Source organism: Emys orbicularis, chromosome 1, assembly GCF_028017835.1.
Source record: "Emys orbicularis isolate rEmyOrb1 chromosome 1, rEmyOrb1.hap1, whole genome shotgun sequence".
NCBI lineage: Eukaryota > Metazoa > Chordata > Testudines > Emydidae > Emys > Emys orbicularis.
This window is the reverse complement of record NC_088683.1, coordinates 78,895,902-78,923,124: the sequence shown is the minus strand read 5'-3', so window position 1 is coordinate 78,923,124 and position 27,223 is coordinate 78,895,902. Positions and strand designations below refer to the sequence as shown.

The following is a 27,223-nucleotide window of genomic DNA, read 5'->3' as shown; positions in this document are numbered from 1 at the left end:
AATCCTCTCTCTTTAAGTTAGTCAATAAATTTAAATTGGAGTTTTTGTTACACAGTGATTAAGGTTCCAATAGACATTTAACATTTTCCTTTAGAGCAGGGATCGGCAACCTTTGGCACGCGGTCTGCCAGGGTAAGCACCCTGGTGGGCCGGGATGGTTTGTTTACCTGCCGCACCCACAGGTTCAGCTGATCGCAGCTCCCACTGGCCACGGTTCGCAGCTCCAGGCCAATGGGGGTGGCGGGAAGCAGTGGCCAGCACATCCCTCGGCCTGCACTGGTTCCCGCAGCCCCCATTAGCCTGGAGCGGTGAGTGGGAGCTGCAATTGGCCAAACCTGCGGACGCGGCTGGTAAACAAACCAGCCCGGCCTGCCAGAGGGCTTACCCTGGTGAGCTGCGTGCCAAAGGTTGCTGATCCCTGCTTTAGAGTATCTCAAAGCAGTTTAAAACCATGATTAATTAAACTGCCTAACATTCCTGCCTGTGAGATAGATAGGTATGAAGGGACTTGCCAAGGAAGCACATGAGTGGTAGAGCTGGGAACAGAACTACAACAAACTTGAGAATTATTAGTTTTTCCTTCCTAAGAAATTAGCCACGTTTGTGGTGAAGTATGATGATGGGAAGCAACAGCAGGACAACCATTGAGTATGACTAAGCTTCCAGGGAAGATGGAGACCTAGACCACTGTACAGAGCCTGGGCAGAACCATCATGTGGAAAAACTGAGATCCATGAGGTTGAGGCTACAATCCTTCAGCTCTGCACCAATCAAAGACCACAACCTCTTTGAGGCTTATAGTGTTTTTAAAACCAAGAGAATAAGTATACTTGCCTCATGTGGAAGATTGGTATCGAGCCATTTCTTTCCTGTCCCTGACCTCAGCACAAGATGTAACCCACCTCCCCTCTCCTGGTTCCTAGCCTGAGAAGAGGTCAGAAACCAGCAATAGTGGGAGTAGAAGTTGAGTCCATTAGTCCTTTTACAGTGGCTACTCAAACTCCTTTGAAAATAGCCAGTTCCTATACACTGTACAACTAGGAATTAGCAAACCTCTAAAGGATTAACATTAGGTTGACTATTTAATTTTTTATGAATTATTTAAACACTGTTCTATTGTGGGGAGGAGGTTGTTTCTCCATTTTCAGAGGGGAAACCCATTAAATATAGGAGATTTTGTCCATTCCGATTTGACTTGGTGGAGGATGGGGGGGGGGGGGGTCAGCTTGATGTCATGATTGGATACTTATTATGCTTTATTTCATTGCAGATATTTAAAAATATGCCCTCTGAAGAGTACAGGGCTCATGTGTGAGGTTTAACAAATACAGAGATAGTTCCACTCATCATTCCCACTCCCAACTTTTTCTTTTAGAAATGGAAGGTTGGGGGGGGGGGGGAGGTCATTCCCCCTACAAACAACTAATTTCCCTTCTTAAATGTACTCCCACACAACCACTTCCTCTGCACCCTCTATAGCAAATGCATGAGGAAAGAGAAGTACCTTTGCTCTAAATCAGTAAATTTCTAGTGGGAGGAAGAACGTTTTTGAATTAAAGACCATATCCAGTATACACCGCACATCAGCTCATTCATCGCTACCACTAGCTAATATGCCCTCAGCAGCCGGGACAGATGACAGAAAGAAAGGCAGTTTCTCAGACGGCCAGGATACAAGTGGATCAAGCTTTTGTATACCAATCAAAACCTTGTGGGAGAGGGTGCACGGGGAGATAGCAGCTGCAGTACAAAGTACCAAGCAGATTGTGAGCCAGTGCTAGAACAGCACAATTTGCAGGCATTAGATTTGCATCCATCTTTTTACTTCCCTAGGGAAAGAAAGACTTCATTCTTCATAATGCAAACCTGCCTTTGAGAGCATAGAAATTAAAGTACTTGAAATCTGCTGGATGAAGTAGAACAAGTTCAAGCATTCCAAGTGAATGCAGTAAGACAGACACACAAAAGACTTCTGGCCCTTTTACTAACTTCCAACCACTGTTAAGTGAAACCAAACCAAACAAAGAATAATAAAAAAGGAAATGAAAGTTATTTGAATGTATTGTGACAATGCATCCCTTTCAGATTCACTTTTGATTTCTTCAGTTAATCGTCTAAATTGAATGGACAATGCAATTTTTTTTTAAGCGAGGCTTATATTTGCGGGAATCTTTAATCAATTGTCCAGAATGAGAGGCTATCTGACTAGAACTGTCGGAATAATTAGTCAATTTTGTCACTTCGCCCTTGGAATAGTTATTTAGGAGTTAAATTTTCCTTTATTCTGTACCTGCTCCTCAAGTGATAATTCATGCATGGAGATGCACCGTCAACACTAAATACAGCTATGCTGGAGCGCTTAATTAACATGTTCACAGTATTAGACTGCTTACCAAAGTACACATGCGTAGCAGACTATTTCCACACACATACACACAAATGATATCATACATGGATCTTTAAGCTGTCAACCTTAACAGAAAACTTCCCCTACTTTGCTTGACCTAGCAGTATAAAATTCATAATGTTAGAAGCCTTTGTTTTGCATTGTATTGTTTGCTTTTAATTTTTGTTTTGTTTTAACCTGAAGTCGTTAACATTAAATGGTACATCACTCTTTTTTTCAGCATTAGAAAATAATTTAAAATGCAAAACAGCGTGTCAACATTCTGCCACTTTACTCAAGTTGCATAGTAGTTTATCCTGGAGTAATTCCATTAAAGTCAATGGGACTATTCAAGAAGCAAGCTACTCCTCATTGTGAGCCTAGGGGGCAGAATCTGATCAAGTACAAAATAAAGGCAGATCATCTGTGAGTGAGATAAATACATATGTTTGTCGAATACTCATTACACTTTTCAGTCTAACAGTATCTTGATACATTATCAAATGAGCTTGATCTCTCTTGTATACTGATTGCTATTCTAAGACACTTATTTGGAGCCTCTTTGCTTGTTAATATAAGTCACTTATTTGGTGCAGCCTGATTCTGCCACCTTTACTCTTGTTCCATTGTATCTCCATTGTTTATATGTAGTCCCATTGATTTCAAATTGGACTACTCAGAGAGTTAGATTTTCACAGATCCCACTCCTTTCTCCCCTCCACATTGTGACTTCAGCCATGTAGGGCAAATGCTACTTGTCTGATGTTCACTTGGGGAGTGCGGATAAGTGGACAAAAAGGGGGCAGACAGGGCTGGCATTAGACTTGCTGGGGCCCGGGGCGGAAACTAAGGAGTGGGCCCCCACCCTGCTGAAGCCAAAGCTTTTTACTCTTTTTGTCCTTTTTTACTCCTCCTGATGCTGTGGATGGTCATATTGATTTTTGGTCTTTGTGCATTGGGCTGACCTTCCCCTGAATAAAGAGAGCGGATATGTGAGCAGTTTGTGTGCCCCAGCAGGCCACATAACTTGTGTGCTGGATAGGACCCACACTGAGGGAGGCATTTGGTAAATTAAGTTTAAATAGACTGTGGCTAATGCTCCAGGGTGGGTACTGTTAAACAGAAGCTTTCATTTCAAAGACTGAAACGTGTAGCTGAATGGTTAGGTCATTAAATATGTTCTGGTTCTCAGTGTTACTTGTGAAAATTACTGTCCCATACAGTAGAGAAAAACATATAGGTCTCATGAAAGGCCTCTGGAACAGAATTATATATTGCAGCAATACAGTGTTGTTCTTCCATATAAGTGAGAGCTAATGTCTTAATGCAGTGAGACTTTATATAGACAACTTCTGTGATTACTTTAAGAGACACATTTAAATTGTGGTTTTCTACACATGAAGAGCTGGCAGGCAAAGCACTGTTCCATTCCAAATAGGTTATTAACAGGTTTGCACTCAGATTTTTTTTTTTAAAAGAGGAACCTGTCAGTGTGACAGCCTTTTCTACATTTAAACGTATTATCCCACATCCAGAATCATGAGAACTTGTGTTATCAAGAGGAAAAAACAGCCCTGAATCTAGTTTCCATGAGGATACGCAGTGAGTGTGCCAACTCTATACAGTACAGGTTCAAACACAGTTCAGCATTGATTAGTAGGTTAGGTAGCTTTCAGTGCTTTTCAATTGTTAAAGTTCAGCATAGAGGGCTCCCACAGCAGTATTTTAAGACAGTCTTTTTAAAAAAAATACAGCAAGTGGATAATCCTAGAATATTTCACTAAGTTAACACACAGACTCATACACTTTAGATGGGACCGTTGTGATCATCTAGTCTGACCTCCTGTACATCGCAGGCCACAGAACCTCACCCATCCACTCCTGTAGTAGGCCCATAGTCTTTGGCTGAGTTACTGACATCCTCAAATCATGATTTAAAGCAGGGGTCGGCAACCTTTCAGAAGTGGTGTGCTGAGTCTTCATTTATTCACTCTAATTTAAGGTTTCACGTGCCGGTAATACATTTTAATGTTTTTAGAAGGTCTCTTTCTATAAGTCTATAACATATAACTAAACTATTTTGTTGTATGTAAAGTAAATAAGGTTTTTAAAATGTTTAAGAAGCTTGATTTAAAATTAAATTAAAATGCAGAGCCCCCCGGACCGGTGGCCATGACGCGGACCATGTGAGTGCCACTGAAAATCAGCTCGCGTGCCACAGGTTGCCTACCCCTGATTTAAAGACTTCAAATTAAACCAGCAAGTGACCTGTGCACCATGCTGCAGAGGCAGGCAAAGAAATTCCAAGGTCTCTGTCAATCTGACCTGGGGGGAAATTCTTTCCTGATCCCAAATATGGTGATCTGTTAGACTCTGAGCATGTCAGCAAGATCCAGTAGCCAGACACCGGGGAAAGAATTCTCTGTAGAAACTCAGAGCCCTCCCCATCTAGTGTCCCATCTCTGGTCATTGGAGATATCTGCTAATAGCAGTGGCAGATTGGCCATATGCCATTGTAGGAAAACTCATCATACTATTACCTTCATGAATTTATCAACCTCAATCTTAAAACCAGTTTTTTGGTAGGTTTTTTGCCCCTACTATTCCCCTTGGAAGGCTGTTCCAGAACTTCAATCCTCTAATGGTTAGAAACCTTCATCTAATTTCAAGCCTAAACTTGTTGATGGTCAGTTTATAGCCATTTGTTCTTGTACCAACATTGGTCCTTAAATCCTCTCCCTCCCTGGTGTTTATCCCTCTAATTAATTTATAGAGAGCAACTGTATCTCCCCATAGCCTTCATTTTGATAGACTAAATATGCCCTTACATCTTTTCTCATAAGGTAGGTTCTCCATTCCTCTGACCATCCTAGTAGGCCTTCTCTGCACTTCTTCCAGTTTGAATTGGTCTTTCTTAAATGTGTGAAACCAGAATTGCACACAGTATTCTGAATGGAGTCTCACTAATGCCTTGTAGAATGGTAATAACACTTCGCTATCTCTCCTGGAAATACCTTGCCTAATGCATCCTAGAATTGCATTAGCCTTTTTCACGGCTGTATCACGGTGGTGGCTCATAGCTGTCTTGTGATCGACAATACACCCAGGTCTTTCTCCTCCTCTGTCGTCTCCAACTGATACGTCTCCAGATTATAGCAAAAATTCTTGTTAGTCCCCAAATTCACTAATACATTTTAACCCTTTTCTATTACTCCAGTTTTCAAGGTCATCCACATCTTCTTGTATGATATTCTGGTCCTCCTCTGTATTGGCAATACCTCCCAACTTTGTGTCATCCACAAATTTTATTAGCGCACTCTCACTTTTTGTGCCAAGGTCACTAATGAGAACGTTAAATTAGATTGGTCCGAAGACTGATCCCTGAGGAACTCCACTAGTAACCTCCCTCCAGTCTGACAGTTCATCTTTCAGTATTACCCACTGCAGTCTCCCCTTTAACCAGTTCCTTACTCATCTTTTGATTCTCGTATTAATCCCCATCTTCTCCAATTTAACTGATAATTTTTCATGTGGAGCTGTACCAAATGCTTTTCTGAAATCCACATAGATTAGCTCTACTGCATTTCCTTTGTCTAGAAAATCAGTTATCTTCTTCAAGAAAGAGATCAATTTGGTCTGGCATGATCTATCTTTCGGAAAACCACGTTGTATTTTATTCCAATTACCATTTACTTCTACGTCCTTAACCACTCTCTCTTTCAAAATTTGTTCTAAGACCTGCATACAACTGAGGTCAAACGAACAGGCTTGTAGTTTCCTGATCTCTTCCCCCCACCCTTCTTAAATACTGGTACCATTGTTGCAATTCTCCAGTCATAGGATACAAACCCCACATTTTTAGATTAATTAAAAATCCTTGCTATTGGGCTTGCAATTTCATGTGCTGGTTCCTTTAATATTGTTGGATGGAGAATATCCAGGCCCCCCAATTTGGTTCCATTGAGCTGTTTGAGTTTGGCCGCCTTTCCTTGGATGTGGTCATTTCTACTTCCAGATCCTTGTTCCCATTAGCCATCCTGCCACTGCCCCCCAAGCTTCTCATTATCTTTATTAAAAGATAAGGCAAAGTGTTTGTTTGGTTGTTGGGACATGCCTAGATTATCTTCAATCTCTACTCCGTCCTCAGACTTTACCTGCCCCACTTCTTCTTTACTTGTCTATTTATTTATATGGCTAAAGAACCTTTTACTATTGGTTTTAATTTCCTTTGCAAGGTCCAACTCTGCTTGGAAGTTCTCACTTTTTCCCTACACTTTCTGACCTCAAAGAGGTAGCTTTCCTTGCTGATCCATCCCTTCTTCCATTCCTTATCGGGGTTCTGCTTTCTCTCAATAACCTGTTTGATATGTTTGTTCATCTAGTTTAGAAACTAAAATTTCACTTACTACTCGGGTATAGTAGTCTTATTTCCCAACAGAAAATTTAGAAATTTGAAAACCAAAAGATGTTGGGGTAGAGAGGAATAACAATAGCAAATATTAGCAGAAATTAAAAACCTATGGAATTCAGTTTTTAGAATGATACCTAGAAAATACACAAAACAGACTATTGTTTGTATAATAAATTGTTCTCCTCAATCTTTTAAGACATGTCTCCACTGAAGTCAATGGGAGTTTTATCATAGAATCTAATGGGGCCAGGATTTCACCTATGGTACTTTACGTAATGTTTCTGTTTAATTGGTATAAGCTTCACTGAAAAGGCTCTGCATTTAAATACTCATTACCTACTTCTACTTTACAGAGGTTTTAGAAGTCAGAGTTTCTGAATATATTGAAAACCTGCTGAAATATTCAAGCTGATATCTAATTACTAGTACAAATGCCTACAGAGTACCCTAACCATGACTCAACCCTGACACAAATGAAATTACATAGACAAAACTGTCTTGTAGACTGTAACGCAATTCTGCTTTGGGCAGTAATGAGTAGCAAAGTCAAACAGAAAAAACCATGAGGTTTAAACTGTATTAATAAAACTAAGACTGGAAAGCCAGAAAGAATTAGTTTCTTCTCTTAGCTCTACTGAATATTATACAGTTTGGGAGAAGAAACAATAGTATTTTTTCCCGTAGTGCTATCTTGGTAATTCCAATGTTAAAATAAATCACAAATTCTTGGTTTATAAAAAAGGGCTAAATTCTGTGCTGATTTATACCCCAAGTAATCCAGCTGAAATCAATGTGGCTGCATACAGCATGCAAGTCAGTAGAGAATTTATCTCTAAGATTTATTGAAAAATTTACATATGAGGTTCTCTCAGGATGCGTATTTGGTTTGTATTTTAGAAAGGTAACACTCCTCATTAAGTATTATATTGTAATATATTCTCTATTAATGCCAAAATACCCATGGATGAAATCCTGGTCCCATTGAAGTCTCTGGCAACACTCCCATTTACTTCAGTGGGGTCAGGAATTTTTCACATATATTTTTCTTATAAAAACCCTCCCTAACAACATTTGCTTCACTATGGCTGTGTAGGCACCCTTTACTAGAGGGGCCTTTGAACTTTTTTGGGAGTGTTCCAAGGGAAAAGCCTGTGTGCTGCAATCTAGCCTTAGAGGACTACAACTCCCATGATGCCTTGGGGAAAGGGGGAGAGACTTCCTCATGCAGGGAGAGCAGGCGGTGGACTCCATTTTTGGGAAAAGGACTGAGATTGCTGCTGTGGAGCTCCGCCCATACCAGGAGCTGCTGCTAGGAAGCCAGAAGCTGCTGCTGAGAGCCTGCAGGGGCTTTGATTGAGCAGGGAGCCTCAGAGGCAGTTGGTGGCTTCACTGGAGCCAGGGTGGAGACTGTTGCTGTGCCTAGAGCTGACTGAGGTGGGCCTGCAGTGAAGGAACCAAGAGTATCCCCCACTCTTGGTTGGGAAAGGTCTTGCAAGGGAAGGGGCACAGCAGAGAGTCTGAGGAGAGGCAGAGTGATCTTCCCATCCTCCCAGGACCCAGAGCAGCTGACATTTGGTGGGGCCAGCTCCAATTTCAGAAGGGTTGTGCAGCTTGTTGCCTTGGCTGGACTGATACACGGGACCCAACAGAGTGCTGTCAGCAGCTTCAGATCTTCAAGCACAACCACACAAGCGTCTAGGACTCTGAAATCCAGAGGAGTGTTCACTGCAGGGTGGGGTGAATGGTAGCAGTGTAAATGCCAGTTACATAAGTTTCATTTATCACTGTATACTCTATTTGTTAATTGATTTTATTCAACTGCCCCTGTGGATTTAAATTAGTAGTGACATTTAATCTTAGTCTGTTATACCTGTTTCTTAAATTGTTAAGTAAAGGTGTGTTAGCTCTAATTTTAGTATATTGGATGTATATTATTTATAATTGGTATTTGAGTTAGACCCATACCACAGGTTATTATTATTACTATTTGAAGGGGTTTATTTCTGGAGGTTCCCAAGGCACACCATTGAGTGTGTACAGTGGCCAGCCAGGTGGAGGCATCGCCAATTTTAACTTCCTTTAGGAGTAAAGGGACTGCAGCAGAGGGGTGGATAGAGGATTCCCACATATCCATCATCGCCACTGGGATATTCAGAATCTCCTTTAATGTCGACAACATCAGGCGCCCAGGTACACAGGTGAGTGTTGCCTGCTCCCCAGTAACCCAAGGAAGAGAGGAGGGTTACAGGTGTAAAAGTTGAGTGCTCACAACCTAATGTATTCCTAGTAATATGAAGGATCATATAGTGGTGGGTAGGACAGTGAAGATATCCAACCAATAAACTGAAATTTGGCAAGCTCTATTCACTTATTGAAATAATTGGGGCTCTGCAACATATGTGACTGGTAGCAGATACTAATTTCCCCACCTTGCTCCATGCTCACTCCCATATAATTCCATAAAAGTAGTAATAAAAAAGAATATCTTGTTATATGTTCAAAGTAAGTAGTCAGCTGTTCATTAACAGTTTAGAAATTATTCAAGGGTTATATAACTATGCTGTTCAATCAATTACAGACTCCATAGAGCAAATGACACGCTCAGAATTAGGCAAGGCTTTGAATAAGGATGATATAATTACTATAAACTCTAAATTAGTGAGGAACAAATTTCTCTTAAGTATGATGCCTCATGCAGTGGTATTTACCAAGACACAGCCTAGAATATTCATCTAATAAAATGTGTTTCCGCTCTTACCTGGAAATTCAGTTTACTGTTTTGTAAATTTGTGTAAGTAATACTGAAATGTTACAGGCTTTAGAAATTTGAGGTTTCTTTCTCTTCTGCCCAGTGGATTGCAAAAGTGCTACTGCCTATGGCAATATTATGACATAACAGTTTCAGAAGCTGCAAATTTTTATCTTTTATGCCTCAAGAATATAGTATTTTATTAGAAAGCCGTTTTTCTAAATTCCTTCGGTTTTAACCTGTAAAAAGATAATGGCCAGGTTATGCAATATGTTTTTAAATGGAATTATTTTAAATACAGACACACTGTTAAGGTGTTTTACTTAATGTATTGAATCTACTCCCTCCATTCATAATCCATTGGAAATCTGTAATGGCCAGGTTGTAGTTTAACTCTATCAAAAGCTACATTAAAAGAACGTTATGATTGTAAAGGGAAGTACTCAAAAGCCTTCAATTACGGGACTACAGAGTATTTCCCCTATAAAGTTCCTGACTAATTTCATGACCAGAATGTACTCAGGGAATGAGGCTGCTGTTCAGTATTTATGCTTAACTTCATTGTTCAGTTTGTGAACTCGTGCCTCATTCATGGTCCAACTTGCACACTGAATGAAGTGGATGTCTAACAAATTAGAATATGAGACTATGTGACCAAAGACTACCCTAACACACACACAAAAGGGGAGAGAATTAACGTTGTCCAACAATATTCATGCTTTATATTCCACTTTAATGCTTTCCTCTGCAATCTTTAACTTTAATGAAAAGTTACTTTTGTATGGAATTGCATAGGTTTTATTTGTTTTCTTTTTAAAAGAAAATACAGACAAAAAGGGATTCCTTCGTGTGTAACTATATGCTAAACAGCGGTAGAATCCTCACTTTTTGGCCTTAGTGGCCTTGCACTTGCACATATAGGCATTGTATGAAAGAAGGCTGTGCTCCAGATGAGCTTTTCCTTCTTCTACTTGCACAGTCCTACATATTCAAACTGAAATTTCAGTTCACTTTCTTACACACATGTCAATCCAATGGAATACCAAGAAACTATCTACTCACTGGAAACTCTATTCAACTTACATATGCATGTAGTTCACTACCAATGTTGTGCTGGAAGAGTGTCGATTGAATAGGAAAAACAGTACACATGAACAAATATGGTTGTAAAAATCATAATTCAATCAAAGCAAAACCAGTTTTCATCCAACCACCAAAAGATATGTCTGCAAGTTAGGGACCATCATCCTTGCCAAATGTCTCCTGCTCAGATGCAGGAGCTATTTCTTAAAAAGTGATAAGAAAGGCTGGTATATTTTCTTCCATTTGCTTCTTCTTAAAAATGCGTGAACTATATTTGCTCAAACTCTTTCCCTGTATCCACACACAAAAAAAAAAAAAAAAAAAAAATCTTGTTTTTGCTGAGAACAAATATGCTAAGCTTCAGGCAAAAAGGCATATACTGGACAAAGTTAGAAGCATCTGAAAATGACCTTTTTGAGAACTCTTGTGCAACCTTAACTCCACCCACATTACACGAACAGCCTACGGTTAGAAGAAAATCATGCTTAATTTTGGTACATAAATTATAGCAATACCAGGACCTCACTAACCTATTTTGAAAAAGCGGAGCTAAGTTTCCATTGTATTTATCCTGGCAATTGGCAAGTTTACTTTTAGTGAATCAATGGACTAGAATTTTGTGGGAATGAGATTACTGAGCTTTGTAAATGTTTTTTTTTTTTTAAAGTACAGTTATAGTCAGAACAATGCTTTTGTACAAAAAGGACCTCCTTATTCAGATTTGCTTCTTGTGTGTATTCTTGTTCTCACCTACCTATTTTTCTGATTTAAACAAGTGTGGCAGAGCTCTGACCTTGCCCCTGTGGGTCCTGCGCTTCTAGGCGGTATATGCTAGCCTCAGTGGCTCACTGTGACCCTCCACGTAGCCCTTCTCTCTCTAGGGCCAGGGTTACAGTCTACTGAGCCCTTTTCATCATAAGCCAGCAAGGAGGTTGGTGAGAGAACTGCGACAGTCTCTGTTGTCCCTAGGGGCTTGTTTTAGAAGCCCCTAGGGGCTTGTCCTGACAGGGGCCTGACTTCCCCTCCCAGGAGGTGTTCCTGTAGTGGTGGGTTGGGGGGAACCCGGGCCCGCCCTCTACTCTGGGTTCCGGCCCAGGGACCCTATTGGTAGCAGCTGTTGGCAGCCAACCTTTCACTGCAGGAGTTGCCACGTTTACCTGGGCCACTTCCCCACAGCTCTCCTGATTCTCCCTTCTTCACCCTTACCTTAGGGCTCCCTTATCAATAACTTGAGGGTGTCTTCATTAACCAGCCCTTCAGCCGCACTTCCTCTCCTCTGCCTGACTGGAGTGAGCCCTTTTTATAGTATCAGCGGGGCCTTAATTAGAGTCAGGTGGTCACATTAGCTTAATGGCCTCACCTGACTCTTTGCAGGTTAATTGGAGTTAGGTGTTCTCATTAGCCTGGAGCAGCCCCTGCTCTTGTCAGTCAGGGAACAGAAAACTGTTAATCCAGTGGCCAGTATATCTGCCTTCTGCTATTCTGCTGTACCCAACTGGCCTGGGTCTATCACACAAGTTATTATTTTTTCACTTCTGTTCATGCTATGTAGTCAATGGCATTAGCTGGATTCTGATCTACCTCACACACAGTGAAACTGAATAACTGACCTTCAGTATTGTAGGTGATGATGCACAAGACAATATTCAGCTTGACTTTGAGATAGCAGGATACATTGGCAATTTTTAAAGAAAATAAATAAGCTTGTGTACTAAGCAAATTTGAGCTGGAAGTACATGAGACACAAACATAGAACCTCCACAATGCCATATTTTCAGTGTTACGTTACACAGTATGATCACACTTCAGTTGCTCAAGATATTACCTAATAAGCATGTACTATGGTGAGGCTGTTTATTATCTAAAAGGATTAATGAGTCAGAAATAACCTCTCTGCCATATTGCTGTCATTCAACTTTTCATTTTATTTATTCTCCCACACACGTACCAACACATACAAATTGGAATAAGGGATCTTTCTGCATGTATGTGCTGCTATCCATATCAATCATGTAGGGACAAAAAAATACTAAGCTACTTTGACATAGCAGACTCCTCAGACTCTGACCAGATATCGTTGGTTTATACTAGACAATGTCCAGATCTTGACCTGTAGCGGGGTGGTTACCCTGCTCCTGCCCTGAAGGGCTTAAAACAGCCAGGGAGAGGGCTGTGGCAGGGAAATGCTAGGCTGATTGGGGAAGTAGCCACAGCTGGGCTATGCCCCAATCAGGCCCAGCTGGTCCCTATAAAAGTCTGTGAGCCAGAGGCCCAGGAGAAGTCTCTCTCTAACTGTAGAGGGAGATGGACCTAGCTGCAGGGACCTGAGCAGAGTACCTGAGTGGAGCAGGGCTGGGGAAAGGCAGAGGAGCTGGGGAAGCTCCAGCCTGGAAAGCCCCAGGCTGCGGCCTAGCCGAAGGCCAACGGGTACTGGGGGTTACAGAGGGCAGCCCACGGGCAGGCAGAGGCAGCAGGTCCAAACCCAACCTTGCCTATGATGAGTGGCTTTTACACTGCAGTCTGCCCCAGTGAGCGGGGGCTAGATGGTGACTTGCAGTATCCCACGACTGAGGCAAGGTGGGGATTAGAGGGTTGGGAGTTCCCCAGATTGGGGAGGCCCTGAGAGAAAGGGGTTCCTGCCAGGGGGCAGCACCTCAGACAACAGGGCACCGGGTCCGGGAGGGACACGGGGGCCAAGCAGCAGCGGGACACCGGCCTGCAGAGGGCGTTCCAAGGCTGGAAACAAGCTAATTCCCGAGATGACCAGCAGGAGGCACTGCAGGGGTGAGTCCCGCGTCGCTACATGACCTCATAGCAATATTAAAAAAAAAAAGAAAGAAAAGAAAACCCAAACAAACAAACAAAAAAAGACCCCCCAAGCAGGGGCGACTCCAGGCACCAGTGCACCAAGCGCGTGCCTGTGGCGGCAAGCTGTGGGGGGCGGCCTGCCGGTCGCTGTGGGGGCGGCAGTCAGGGAGCCTTTGGCGGCACGTTTGTGGGAGGTCTGCCGGTCCCGCGGCTTCGGCGGCAATTTGGCGGCGGGTACACCGAAGCCGCGGGACTGGCGGACCTCCCGTAGGCATGCCGCCAAAAGCCACTTGACTGCCGTGCTTGGGGCAGCAAAATACATAGAGCCGCCCCTGCCCACAAGTGTGGATCAGTGTGTTTATATTTTAGTGGAGATCAGAAATTTGGATATGATGCTGACATTACTGACTTGAATATCAGAACTTTGCTCAGTGGATTTCCAGTGAGCACACAGATTTGTATATTTTTCTTCAGACCAGAGCCATGAGTATAGGCTACATGGATCCACAGTTTCTGTACTTGCTACCTTCAAAATAGAGCACCAATACATGGATATCTGATAATATGGATGAAATCAAAAAGCGGCCCTCTCCACCCATAGTTTAAGGAGCAAGATTAATTAAAAGGATTACAAAAAAGCAACAGCTAACATCATCTCCATTTCCAACAACTAAATCAATAGCCCCATTCACAGCAGGTTTCACAGATGAACCAACCCAGGAAAAGCCATGCATACTTACAAATTATAAAGCATATCAGCCATGTTGCTGCGGTAGTACAAGGCATTTCTATAGGCGCTTTCAGCTTCAGAAATCTTGCTCTGGCTCTTGAGAACATTTCCAAGGTTACCCCATGCTGCCAAGAGGAGAAAGCAGTATTCAGAAACAGTTACAATCGAATTATACATGCCATAGTGTTTGAACATCAGGAAGTTCCATAGGGAGAGAAAACCCACAGAGAATCTTTGTGTGTGTGCATGCGTGCGTGTGTGTAAGAATTTTTTTCCATTACTCTATCATTTCATCTTACTGGGAGACTTAAGTTCAATAGCAATGATCTTCATAAATTCGGTATAATTGTCACATTTGAAGAAAGATGATGTTTAAAAATACATTGTATCACAAATCTTTACTAAAAGGGCTTGCTCTACTGGAGGGCAAGGGACATTTTATATGAAATCATCCTAAAATAATAACCCTCCCAGTTTATGTGTATGGCCAGGGGGCCTTCATGGTTGAAGCCTGTTGTATACCTATCTACCCTAAAGCCACAAGGAATCTCCACAAATAAACACAGATCTCCCTAGAATATGAAAGCTGATAAATGACACAGCAATTGAAGTGAAGGTTAGGCAACTAACAAGATCAGAGACATGCAATATGATTCTAACATGCTACACAGATTGGTTAAAAGTATTTTCTAGTTGAGAGGAGCATGTGGTTCTTTACCTCACAAAATTTTACACTATACAATGGGCTTTTATATCCCATTGTAAAATATTTTGAAGTAAAATGTATTTGAAGCTCTGCAGACAGTCATTTGGAAATGTGGCTACCCCCACCGACAATATTTCACTTAGCACCTCTGAAACCTAAGCAGTACAACTAATTCTGGTACTATAGGCAGCTTTCATAGCCAATATTGCAATACAGTTTTCACAGCACAAATAAAGAAACTAGTAATTATTGCAGATACTTTTTTTTTTTAAATAAAGTACATTGATGTCAAGCTGTTGAGGTCTGCTGCAAAAGTACCCAGCCAAAGACGAAAACAGCAGCAAACACAGCATTTTCCTCTCAGCAGAATGAACTTAGCAGCAGTATGCATAACATCACTACTGTGAACCACTGAAGGAAGAAAATCTAAAGGCATCCATGAAAACAAAACCACAATTGCTGTCTCCCCAATTGCACATATAGCTTTTTCTACAGGTGCCAAAACAAAAATGGATATTTCTCTGAGAAGGGAGACTCTCTCCTTTATGTGTTATTTCATTTTTGCTTAGAATTTCATTTAAAGAGCATTAACATAATAAATCTTATTTATCTCCTAAGTAACTAGAACTACTAAAGCTGCAAATGCACTATCATTCTCTAACAAAACATATGTGCTAAAATATTCCCCCTACTCTCCCTTAAGTTTTAGTTTTTACTCTATGTATATATTTCAGACGCCTGACAGTACAATTTAGTTCCCTACAGGACATGTCTTTTTACACTTGATAAACATTATAGAAGCACAAGCCATTTGTGGCTCTGACTGGTTTATTGCTTTACTATATACCAAACATTACAGACATCAGCAGAACACAGCGAACAAGACTTGTTAATATACTGTCTCTTGATGCTTGGCTCTGCATTGAAGAAGTTGTAGGTCCTACATAAATGGTATCTAGATTTTCCTCCCCTAATTCTCCCATAGCAGAGTAATAGACTAACTTACCATGAGATTATGAGGCAAACAACATCCTGCCAAACAGAATGATCTTCTGCCAAACCATCCCAACAACTGTCCCTATACAGAGGGCAATAATCCATCTAATAAATTTACGCATGTTCCACTGTTATAGCTTCTTTGTATAAGGGCTTTAAAATTGGCAAATACTGAAACCAATATCAACTTTGCTTAAGGGGAAATAGGAGCCCAATATTGCACAGGCATTAAACAGTTCCTTTGATTGTGCCCCATTGTACTACATGAATAGTAGCAGAGAGCAATTTATTGCTTTTTAAGCAAGCCAATATGCATATTAAAGCATACAGATTTAGAATCCCCAGGTTTTTAACATAGGTTAAAATCTGGGTCTCTGCTTGACAATTTTTATACTTAGCACACTTTGTCTTTTTCATTATTTGCAGTTGAAGAACTATCATTAAATGCTAACTATCATCAAGTTAACATAACGTGATGGAGTGGGGGCAACGATGGGACTGAGGAAAAGTGAATCTCACAAGCAACACAAATGGGGATTGGAGTCCCAGTTTTTATTTTACTTTTGCAATGAAATATTGAATACGATATTTTTTCCTATAAATGTTTACTGCATTTTACATACAGAACTAGTTGAACATGATCTGGTGGCTCAGTATGTACATTTAAGTAACAGAGATGATGTCTTAGGACATAGGTCCTTATCCTGGAGGTCAGACTCCCAGAGGGTTGTGAACAGGTATCAGTCAGGACCTACTATTCCTATGTTAGCAAATGGTCAGGGAAGGAGGTTTAAGGCTTGTCTACACTACCGAGCAGGGTTGATCTAAGATACACAACTTCAGCTATGTGAATAGTGTAGCTAAAGTTGATGTACTTAGATCTTCTTACCATGGTGTCTTCACTGCGGTAAGTCGACAGCTGACGCTCTCCTGTTGACTCCGCTTGCACTCCTCATTCTGGTGGAGTACTGGAGTCGACGGGAGAGCGCTCAGCGGTTGATTTATCGCATCTATACTAGACGCAATAAATCGACCCCCGCTGGATTGATCGCTGCCCGGGTAGTGTAGACAAGCCCTAATTAGACTAGATGGAAGAGAGGCCATGATATGGAAAAGAGTGACAACAATTCCCCTTGAATTTTCACTCCCTATATGTCTAGGGAACTGCAAATGTAACAGAGGTATAGCAAAGCATTACATTAAGGTAACTAGTACAACCCACGCTAACAATTGTTAGGGTATTTACATTCTAAAACACATTTTTATTCACTCAACTTTTTATGCTTTGTGTCCGCACAATTTTTTTTGCAAAGTTGTAAGAAAATCAGTTAAACTATTTGAGTATGCAAGGTTGAGATACAAAAGTTAATTAATTATACACATACACATGACTATACACACATTTCTCTGTGGCGCTGAACATCTTTTTGGCATTCAACTTCAAACTTTGCACATGGCTAGAATTCAAAGAGGAAGAGTCCTCATAGTAAATATGAAGGCAATTGGATTAATGACTCTGAAGTTTTAAATAGGTAAATGAACTTTATTCTAGTAACTTTTATAATGCAAAATAATAAAGGAAAATTAGCATTGCACAGTAAAACACTCAAAATTCAGGAGGCGCTGAAGTGCGTATATGTTATGATTCAGTCTTTAATTACAAAATGACATTTTCCCATAGGAGCTTTTCCTTGTTCAGTGCAGGGACTGAATGGTGTGCAGAGAATGAGGAAACTGTCTCCATTCACTGTGGACCAACCCCTCATTGGAGCCCTGCACTGAAACAGGTAGCATCTTGTAGAAAAAATAGCATATTAACATGCTATTAAAGACTATTTCATAATGCATACACATAAAAGAGGCAGTTAAAGTCATGTATTATATACATCTTCACAGAGTATTCAAAGTTCTGCCTCACTGCATACAGATATTCTCAGATCATGTTCAACACACATTGACACACAAAGCCAAAAGAAGTTTGAGAAATAATATTTTGAACAAGAATTTCCATTCAACTTACATCTGTATGCATTCTGAGCCAATAAACCATTGCCAGGTTGTATAAAAAGCATTTAGAAAAACAGTGCCCCCAAAGGGAATACAATTTTTAAAAATGCATATAATTTGGCCAAATCAAAATAGATTTTAAATAGACCACAAAATGACATATGTGTAACCTAGCAACAACGTTCATAACAAACTTGCATAGTGTTGACCCCAAATAGCTCATGTGCTACAACTGTGCCTTAAAAAACACCAAAAGGATTTTTCAGTTCTCTTCATACATTAAAATGGAGGTATGATTTTGGTCAAATTTTCTTTTATTTTTTATAATTGCTCTCAGACTGAAAAACAAACATGGGAAATTTCAGTTTGAAGATGAAAATATTTACCAAGTTAAGAACTAATCCTGAAAATTTAGGAACATGCTTAACTTTGTGTATGAGTAGTAGTCCCTTCAAACTCAAGGATCCAGGGCTAATTATTCTGAGAAAGGCCTATACATGTCAATTACTCTGGTTTTCTCTGGAAAGAATGTATGATGGCAAAATTTGTTTTAGCTGTAACTAATGAGCCAGAATTCAAGAAGCATATTTTACAAAATAAATCACAATTGGATTTTCATTTTCATTTGTTTCTTGGCTGCATAATTCAAATGCAAGTTAAATATCTTCCTATCAACAAACCTTTTTCCTTCTTCTGTATTGCCAGTTACATTTGCATTATTACTTCAGCAAAATGAGAATAACCAAGGAACAAAATTAAAATTTCAGAGAAAAGCAATCTACAAAATAATAAATTTAGACCAGCTGATTCAGATTCAGTTGTCTTATTAAAAAAGATTCTTAGAAAATATTCATGACAAAGGAGCTAACCGACAGTCAGAAATGAGGATTCGCAAGTACATCTGCATTAGAACAGCTGAGATAAAGAGAAGGTTGACTAGTTGTTACTGAAATCTTTTTAGAATTTATAGCTTCTTGGCACAAATTAGAATCTGTCATCAAACTACTTCTACAGAAAGGAGGAAGGGAAAAAAACAAAACTTAGGATGTGAAAATGGAGCAGACTGGTATACTGTTTGTGGTAATACAGCTGAGAAAATACTGCTTTTCAGAATGCATTAAACCACAGGCCATATTCTACATTTTGATAATCAGAAGGGATACAAAAATATTTTTACATCGATAATACATAGCACTGAAAAACTTAACATTACAAGTAATCAACTATATGCACATGCACATCCATAATTTACTAATATTTTATTCTGTGTTATTCTGACCTTATGGATACAGGAGTCATTCATAAAATATGTTTCAGTGCAGAAATTGATGAAGATGACAAAAACGTGACCTAGATTACTGCTTGGATGACACTGATAAACTGCTCCAAAAGTAACCAAACTAATTAAAGAACAGTCGTAGAAGTTTGTAATAGATCATCCTCTCAGCAGTCCATCAAACTAAGAACTCTGCTTCATGGGGAAAAAATTACATTGGCACAAGTACATTTCTAAACAGATGTTCCAGTTTTGTGCCTTTCTGACTTGCTTTTAATTTGTGAAATTAATAGTTACTGTTTGGGGTTAGATTCTCTCCTGCTCTTATTCTCCATACCACCAGTTCTCCTTACCAGTCTTCAAGAAATGGAGAGAATACAATGCCATTGTGGACTTTGCATTTTCATAACAAATTTCAGAGATGACAGCATATTGCACTTTGTATGCCAAATAAAAGTCCGTAATTTTGGTGATGACAGCGCAACTGCTAATTTTTTAAATTTAGCCAATAGCTTCCTGTCCTCAAAACTGCTTCTAGATAGGAAAGTGTGAGCAAAAAAAAAAAGGAGGCTCTGGGGAGACACTCAGATACTATGGTATGGGCATTACTATAAGAATCTAGATAGATGGACAGACCAGATTGGCAACTCCTGCTGTGAAGAGGCCACTAGAACACAAAGGCCACAAGGGGTGAATTTTGTGGCAGACTTTCTTCAGGATCCTAATATTTGCTTTAGTAATATAAGTGCTGCATATTAATCTTACCAGTCCCCTTCAAAGCAGCAAAAGTAATAGTTATCAATTTTGACATCTGCCCTACATTTGGGTCCTACATTTGTTCTAAATCTTGAATTCTTCACTAGGGAAAGGGCAACTGCTCTTCTGTGACTTGTCAAGCAGCACTGTTTGTCTTCCCTAAACCATGGGTGAGGCTCTTAGAGATTCTCCTTTTCAGAAAAGGCAGGTGTAGTGGGAATCTTCTCTTTATTCCAAAGAAGGCCAGACATGGATTCCTCTGAAGCTGGTCAATTTAAGCTTAGACATCTAGTGGAGACTGATGAACAGCAATACTCCCTGTTGTAGCGTGCCCAGACCATGATGGCTCAGGAAGGGAAAGAGCAAGTTAAATTTTACTCTTCTTATTTTGCAGCTATTAGACCTCCAGTTGTTTTAAATAGTCACTGGAGCAGGGACTTGAATCTGTGCCTCTCACATCCCAGATGACTGCCCTGACCACTATATTGAGTCAGTGTCTCTCTCTCTCTCTCCTCCTCCTCCCCCCCCCCCCGGACCAATGAATATTTAATTATTTATGCCAAGTGTAACAGCTGCAACAGGAGAGATTGAGAGAGACCCACCTCAGAACAGCCATTGGGGTGGGGAGTATTCTTTCGCAAAAGTTTTATCAACACTGGCAAATTTCCACAAAAGAGTTTCAATTTTGATGAGTCTGCATTTGCCAAAGTCAGTTTTGTTGAAAAATACCCAACCAGCTCATATGAAATAAAGAAAAGAAATAGAAATGAAATAATAGAAATAATAGAAATGAGGTGTACTACCCTTGTGATGTATAATCCCCACTGGAATTATTTAAAAAAAAAAACTTCAAGAAACTTATCTCTGTTGCTAGTGGTTACATAGCATGAGATATTGTTGCAATAGTTTAATGGAATGTTTATTTTTTCCTTTTCCTGTACAGGTACCTGTTTCAGGTTTTTACAATGCTGTCAAAATTGATTTTACATTTGCTTTTCTTTCCAAAATTGAACTGTAAACTAGCCCTTGGTAGATTTGAGATATATACATTTTGGAGATTAAATTACTCTGCACAACATGCACTAATAAATTATCTAAGGTTGGCCAAGGTGTACTTTCTCTACAGGAGCAGACTTTTACATTTTAGGAGTTCCAAAGTTTGCGGTTTTACTGTATTCTGAACCTGTTATGTAAGAGAATAAAAGCAAAAAAGGTGACTTTGCAACATGATACAAAATCTATCATTTTACATCTTAAAGGATGCAACTAAACCAAAAAGAATCTTTGCTAATGTTGATTCAGTAGGTGGAAGTCTTCCAAGTCAAATCATAAATGATGCAGAAAAATAGTATTGAAGAAGAATGCAGGTATTATCTTTTATATATATTTTTTCTTATGTCCTAGGCACTAGAATTTTAGAAACCTCATGGCAGGTTTTGTAAGAAAGCATGGCACCTTTTAATCCTGGTGCATGGAAACTGAACAAAATTCCCCTGTATTTTCAATTGGATGTGCTATTCTTCCTGTCCTAAAGTACTGCTCCTGTGAACTATTAAACAGCCTGTCTAGCTCCAGAGGTGACAGCATTTCAGTGGTAGATAGAAATATTGCTTGGTATAGTTGGCATATTGGCATGTTAATTAAATGCTTTGGGATGAATTGGGAAATGGGAGGTTCTCTTGGGTTCAAATCTCACCCTGGCTGGTAGTGACCAAGAGTTGGCACCATCCACTGGATTAGTCAGTGGCTTTTCTGAAATGAGTTGTCTCCATCCAGTTCTTAGTAGAATGGGGTCAACAGTTTAAAAAGCATTCTATCATAACTGTTAGATAGTACCCAGTTGGTTGTTTCAACACAGAGACATTGGTGATCAATATAGTGCATGACTGCAGGCTGACCAATCCAGGTCAGTGTTGGGGAAGCTTACACTGGCCCTGCCCATTGTATGTCTGTTTTAAAGTACAGTTTATAGGGCAATCAACCCTGCATCTTAAATGAGTACTAAATTCATTTAGAAAATTTTAAAGTATAAAATACAAAAAGACTAAACAAAAAAACTTTTCTCCTTTGCTATTAACTTTTATGTGCACTGAATTCCTAGAGCATGACAGTCTAAAATTCAAGTGTATGTCAATTTTTTACCATCTATTCTTAACACCTTTTCACACTGCACTATAAATTATAGTTGTAGAGTAGTTATAAATTATAAATGTACATGCTAGCACTTTACAGCCTGTGGCAGTATCACCACAAAACAACTAGGAGTCCTTGTGGCACCTTAGAGACTAACAAATTTATTTGGGCATAAGCTTTCGTGGGCTAAAACCCACTTCATCAGATGCATGGAGTGAAAAATACAGTAAGCAGAATATATATTCTAGCACATGAAATGATGGGAGTTGCCTTGCCAAGTGGGGGATCAGTGCTAATGAGCCAATTCAATTAAGGTGGAAGTGGCCACGAAAGCTTATGCCCAAATAAATTTGTTAGTCTCTAGGGTGCCACAAGGACTCCTTGTTGTTTTTTGCTGATACAGACTAACACAGCTACTGCTCTGAACCTGGTCACAATGAAAAACGTGACAAGTAAGGTACAGTGGTAAGATTCTCACCTCCCTGAAGCAAGCAGCAGCAAATACGAAAAGTTACAAGAAGTTTTGGTTTTATTATATTTTTCCATTCATCCTCAATATTTTTCTAGACTGAATATTTCATGATATTTAAAATGAACCAAAATGTCCACTTTACTATCTTTCTGAAATTGTCTATTAAGAGGTTGGAAAAATGTACTTCACCTTAGACAGTCCATTAGAATACCATCAGAAACTTATTTTGAAGGTTCAAATGAAATTTAAATTAATAGAATGAAGCTGACAGTACAGTAGGCATCAATAACGGCACACAGTTACTCTAGTCTGTAGCCAGTGCAGAAAGCTTCACTTTTTTTTCATCTGTACATTTCAATTATTCCACAATAGATTGAACATCCACTCTTGTAATGTGAGTGCAGTCTAACATAAGTAGGGCCCTTCCTTTTCAGTTTTTATTTTATTTAATTTTTCCTGGGAATTTATCACTGTTTATTGCTACAACAATAAAAACTGGTGAAAATCTGTGAAAAAAGTAATTAATAATTTTTGTGGGTAAATATCAGGGTTTATTTTGGTGGATGGAAGGACTGTGGGGAAAATATTTGATAGATTAATGCTTTGATAAATGAAATTCAACGTGGTTTGCTGCAGAACTAAAACAGAAATCAAAACACAGTGACACTTATGAGTTTAAGAAAACAATATATCTAATCCCCAAATAAAACTCTTCATTTGAATAAACAGTTTACTGTTGTAGACTTGAACTATTCACCAATAAATATTTACATTTAATAATTGGTCCACACCTTTGCACCGCATACATTCAACATCACCTTTTTCTCCTGTTTTTTTTTTTTTTTTGGGGTGACTTCTAATACTTGTGTTCTGAAACATATTCTGATACAGATTTTTGTTTTCTTCCCATTTTAGTATGTCAGATCTTTAAACTGTTATCTGCCAACAGTGTGAAATGTGTACGTGGTGGGCGTGATCTTCATCAGTACATTTCAGAGCTTGTGTGCGTGACTGTTTTGTTTACTGTGTGTATCTTCTAGACTAATCCATAGCCTTACTTCAACAGGCAGCTTTGCATATACACACAGACTAATGTATTCTTGTAATATATATATCTCATGCAATGTGTTGTATTTTCCTAATAAAACAAGTTATTTTTTATATATCTGAATGATACAAAAGTAGGGTGAAATCGGAAAAAAAATATTACTTTTTATAAAACCCAGGATTTTTTCAATTAAAATTGGTTTAAACTGAAAATGAAGGGGCTTACAGATAAGGCACTAGACTGGTATTCCCAGTTTTGCTACTGATCTGTTATGTGACCTTGAAAAAGTCACTTGAACTGTCTGTACCTCTTGTTTCTCTTCACATCCTTTGTTTCTTGCTATTTTGATTGCTAGCTTTTTTGGTTAGGGGTTGGTTCTTGCTACATGTTTGTACAGTGCCCAGCAGAATGGGGCCTCTTGATACTACTGAAATACACATAGTGAAATATGTACTGATTATACACCCTAATACATATAAATTATAATTATGACCTATGATGGGGTGGAGATGAGCACTCTTTTTGAAATAGATGAGAGAAGGTTAAAGCAATATTAGTGACAGGCATAGATAGTACTGTAACATGAGGTCCAAAAAAGCTAGTCTAGTTATAGCTTAGTCCTTTATTTCAGCTAGATGAATCATATCAGTGCCTGCACCTCTGCTGTTATCTGTCTAGATACCTATGTAGCCCTAATCGCTGTTGGATGAGCATCCCCCTCGCTCTGATGGGGCTGGAGTAGTATGCATTATGAAAAGCCGTAGTAAAAGCTCACAAGTCTCTGGGGAATTTTGTAGCTTGTTAAAAGTCTGAGCACAAACAACTACACTAGAGGCACATCTACACTGCACACTCCTTTTTGGGGGGGTGTACGCTACATGCCCCCATAGCCTGGGTATAAATAGCATTTAACAGTGTAGCACTGCTTAGGTGGGCAGAGTAAAGACATGCCTGAACCGTATGGGTATATACTCAGGTATGTACGCTGCATGGCTCTCTACTCCCCCAAGCAGTGTCTCCTTGTCTACGCTGCTATTTTTAAGTGTGTAGTGTCCTGGGTGAAGGCAACCGGGAAAGGCTCCGGCAGTTCTCTGCTGCCAGAGCCTTTCCCCCCTGCAGGGAAAAATTCCTGCATCAGGGAACTGCCAGAGCCTTTCCCCATAACAGGGAGCGCTGCTAAAGCCTTTCACTGCAGTGTGTAGCTAAACACCGTAGTGTCAACATAACCAGATTTTCACTGCAGCATGTAGCTAAACATAGCCTACATGCTGCCACAGGTGGTGTGCTGTGTAGATATAGCCTAGGTCAGCGTGTCTTTAGACTGAGGCTCCCAGCCTGTAAGAAAAACCACAGGGGGCGGTGACTATCCTCATGGAGTTCAATGTGGTGTCACATGGGTGCTGGGACCCAAGGAGGAGTTCTCTTTGCAGAAAGGAGAGAACATTGCACTAGTTACACTGTTCACATTTAGAAGGTTATATTCAGAGCCATACAGGATAAGGTTTTTTTGTTCTTCTTTTAATTGAAAGGTTAGATTCTTCAGTTGATGGTCCTTTCCTTTCATGGATACCTTACTACTTGATAAAGGAGAATGGATTTTTCAAGCCCTGATTTTAAGCACTCACAGTTTATTAGAACCAATTATTTAGTTCCAGAGAGAAAACCACTTTTATGAATAGAAAGGTCAAAAAAGGTTCTCAACAGAAATGTATAAAGTCTTGAACTGAATCAATGTGGAAAAGAGTAATTACTGTTCCACATTTTAAATAATTTTACATCACCCTTACCAATGATACCTCGTAAAGGTGTTCTGAAGATTAATTAGATAATGTTTGTAAAGCACTTTGAATATGAAAATGAATACATAAGTGCAGGGCCGGCTCCAGGCACCAGCTTACCAAGCAGGTGCTTGGGGCGGCCACACCGGAGAGGGGCGGCACGTCCGGCTCTTCGGCGGCAAATCGGCAGTGGGTCCCTCACTCCCGCTCGAAGCGAAGGACCTCCCGCCCGCCGAATTGCCGCAGATAGCGATCACAGCTTTTGGGGGGGGGGGGGGGGGCTGCTTGGGGCAGCAAAAACCCTGGAGCCGGCCCTGCATAAGTGCTAAAGGTGATTACTTTGGCGGTTTAATATTTTTCACATAATCTACTTCACAAATGTAACACAGAACATTTTCGTTTGTCTTGGATATTTCTGTTTTCCACAGAATTCCAAATGCAAATAACATTTGTCAAAATGTATTGTAAAAGTATCCATAACATCAATTATCGGGTACTATAATTGTTCTAAAAATATATATTTGTTAGTTTATACATTCAGATCAACTCACCAGCACACGTTGGTTACTTGCCAACAAAAACATTCTGTTTCTTACTTCTTAATGTGATAAATGAATAGTTTCTGTACACTCATAACTTTTTCATGTATTTTATATACTGATTTTTCATATAAGCCAACATCCACTAATGCTCAAATCCACTCTAATACTGGTGACTCATCATCCTCCCAGCATCCATAACTTATTTTTTCCCCACTAAGAGTGCCATTTATATTGTTTGTTCAGCCCTTCATTGCTGATCTAGTCAAAGACTTTGGGAATAATGGCACAGAGGAACGGAGGAATATACGCAGCAGAGGGCCATCCATTGCTGCGTCAGCGTGGTTGCAGAAGCAACTGAAGAATTTTGGAAGACTGATTCAGCTTTGTCTCCAAGATTTGCAATTCGGACGTGTAGTTTTTGCATTTATTCATAGCTATTTCTCATTGTGTTCATCATGAGTGCTTAATACTCCCAATTCTCTTGGTGTATTACATGTTAGGCTGGGAAAAAAGTTGACTTTCCAGTGTTTCTCCAAGGCAGTTCTATCAGCCCAATCAAACTGTGTGTAGGCCTTGAATGTCTTACAAAATGGGATTACTTTTAGGCCTCACCACTTTGCTCATTTCAGCTCAGACTGTGGAGCCTTTACTTACCCTAGGGAGTACTTACTCACTTAAGTGGTCCCATTGGATTTAATGGAACTAATCACATTAATATATACACTGTTGTGTGATTAAGGCCTCCTCACTGTAGCCTTAGCAGTAAAGATCACATCATTAAGAGGGTTTCCATTGGGTATCAACAAAGGGAAAACCTCCTGAACAACTGGGGTACTCAAAAATCTGTTCAGCTCTACTGCATAGTCCTTTTTCACTATGGGGATTTAATTGAAAAGACACAAACTCTGTGTACTGAGCACTGTGTATTCTGAGTACTGTGAGGACAACAGACTTGACCCTGTCCTCTGGGTACAGTGAGGACAATTTAAATGCCTTTGTCTTTTAAGAAGATCTGACTTGTTCTAGTGGTATTCCCAGGTTATATATAGACAATCACTCCCAAACCAATATTATTCAAAAAGGCAAACATTTTAACTGTGCAGTAGGTATTACTAGAAAATAATTGAGCTCTAGAAGTTTATTCATCATTTCACATTAGAAAAAGATGTATCTTGTGAGATAACTTGATTTGTTTTGGTCAACACGTATCCAGTGTTTTAACTAAAAAGGAAAGAAGAACTCTGCCAAAGGAAAATGTCATAAATGATCTACCTAGCCTTTTTGCCTATAGTGAATTGTGAAAACTAAAATAAATGAAGCTCCAGTCTTGCAGACCTGTACT

At 39.8% G+C, this 27,223-nt stretch overlaps 1 protein-coding gene across 1 annotated transcript in view; it reads right to left on the bottom strand.

Annotated features, from left to right (window-relative positions):
* The window catches only part of TMTC2 (transmembrane O-mannosyltransferase targeting cadherins 2), a 359,943-nt gene that overhangs the window by 111,299 nt on the left and 221,421 nt on the right, over window positions 1-27,223 (bottom strand). The window contains exon 4 of the mRNA XM_065423466.1: window positions 14,178-14,292. Coding sequence (XP_065279538.1) covers window positions 14,178-14,292 — 115 coding nt within the window. The remainder of the gene's footprint in view (window positions 1-14,177; window positions 14,293-27,223) is intronic.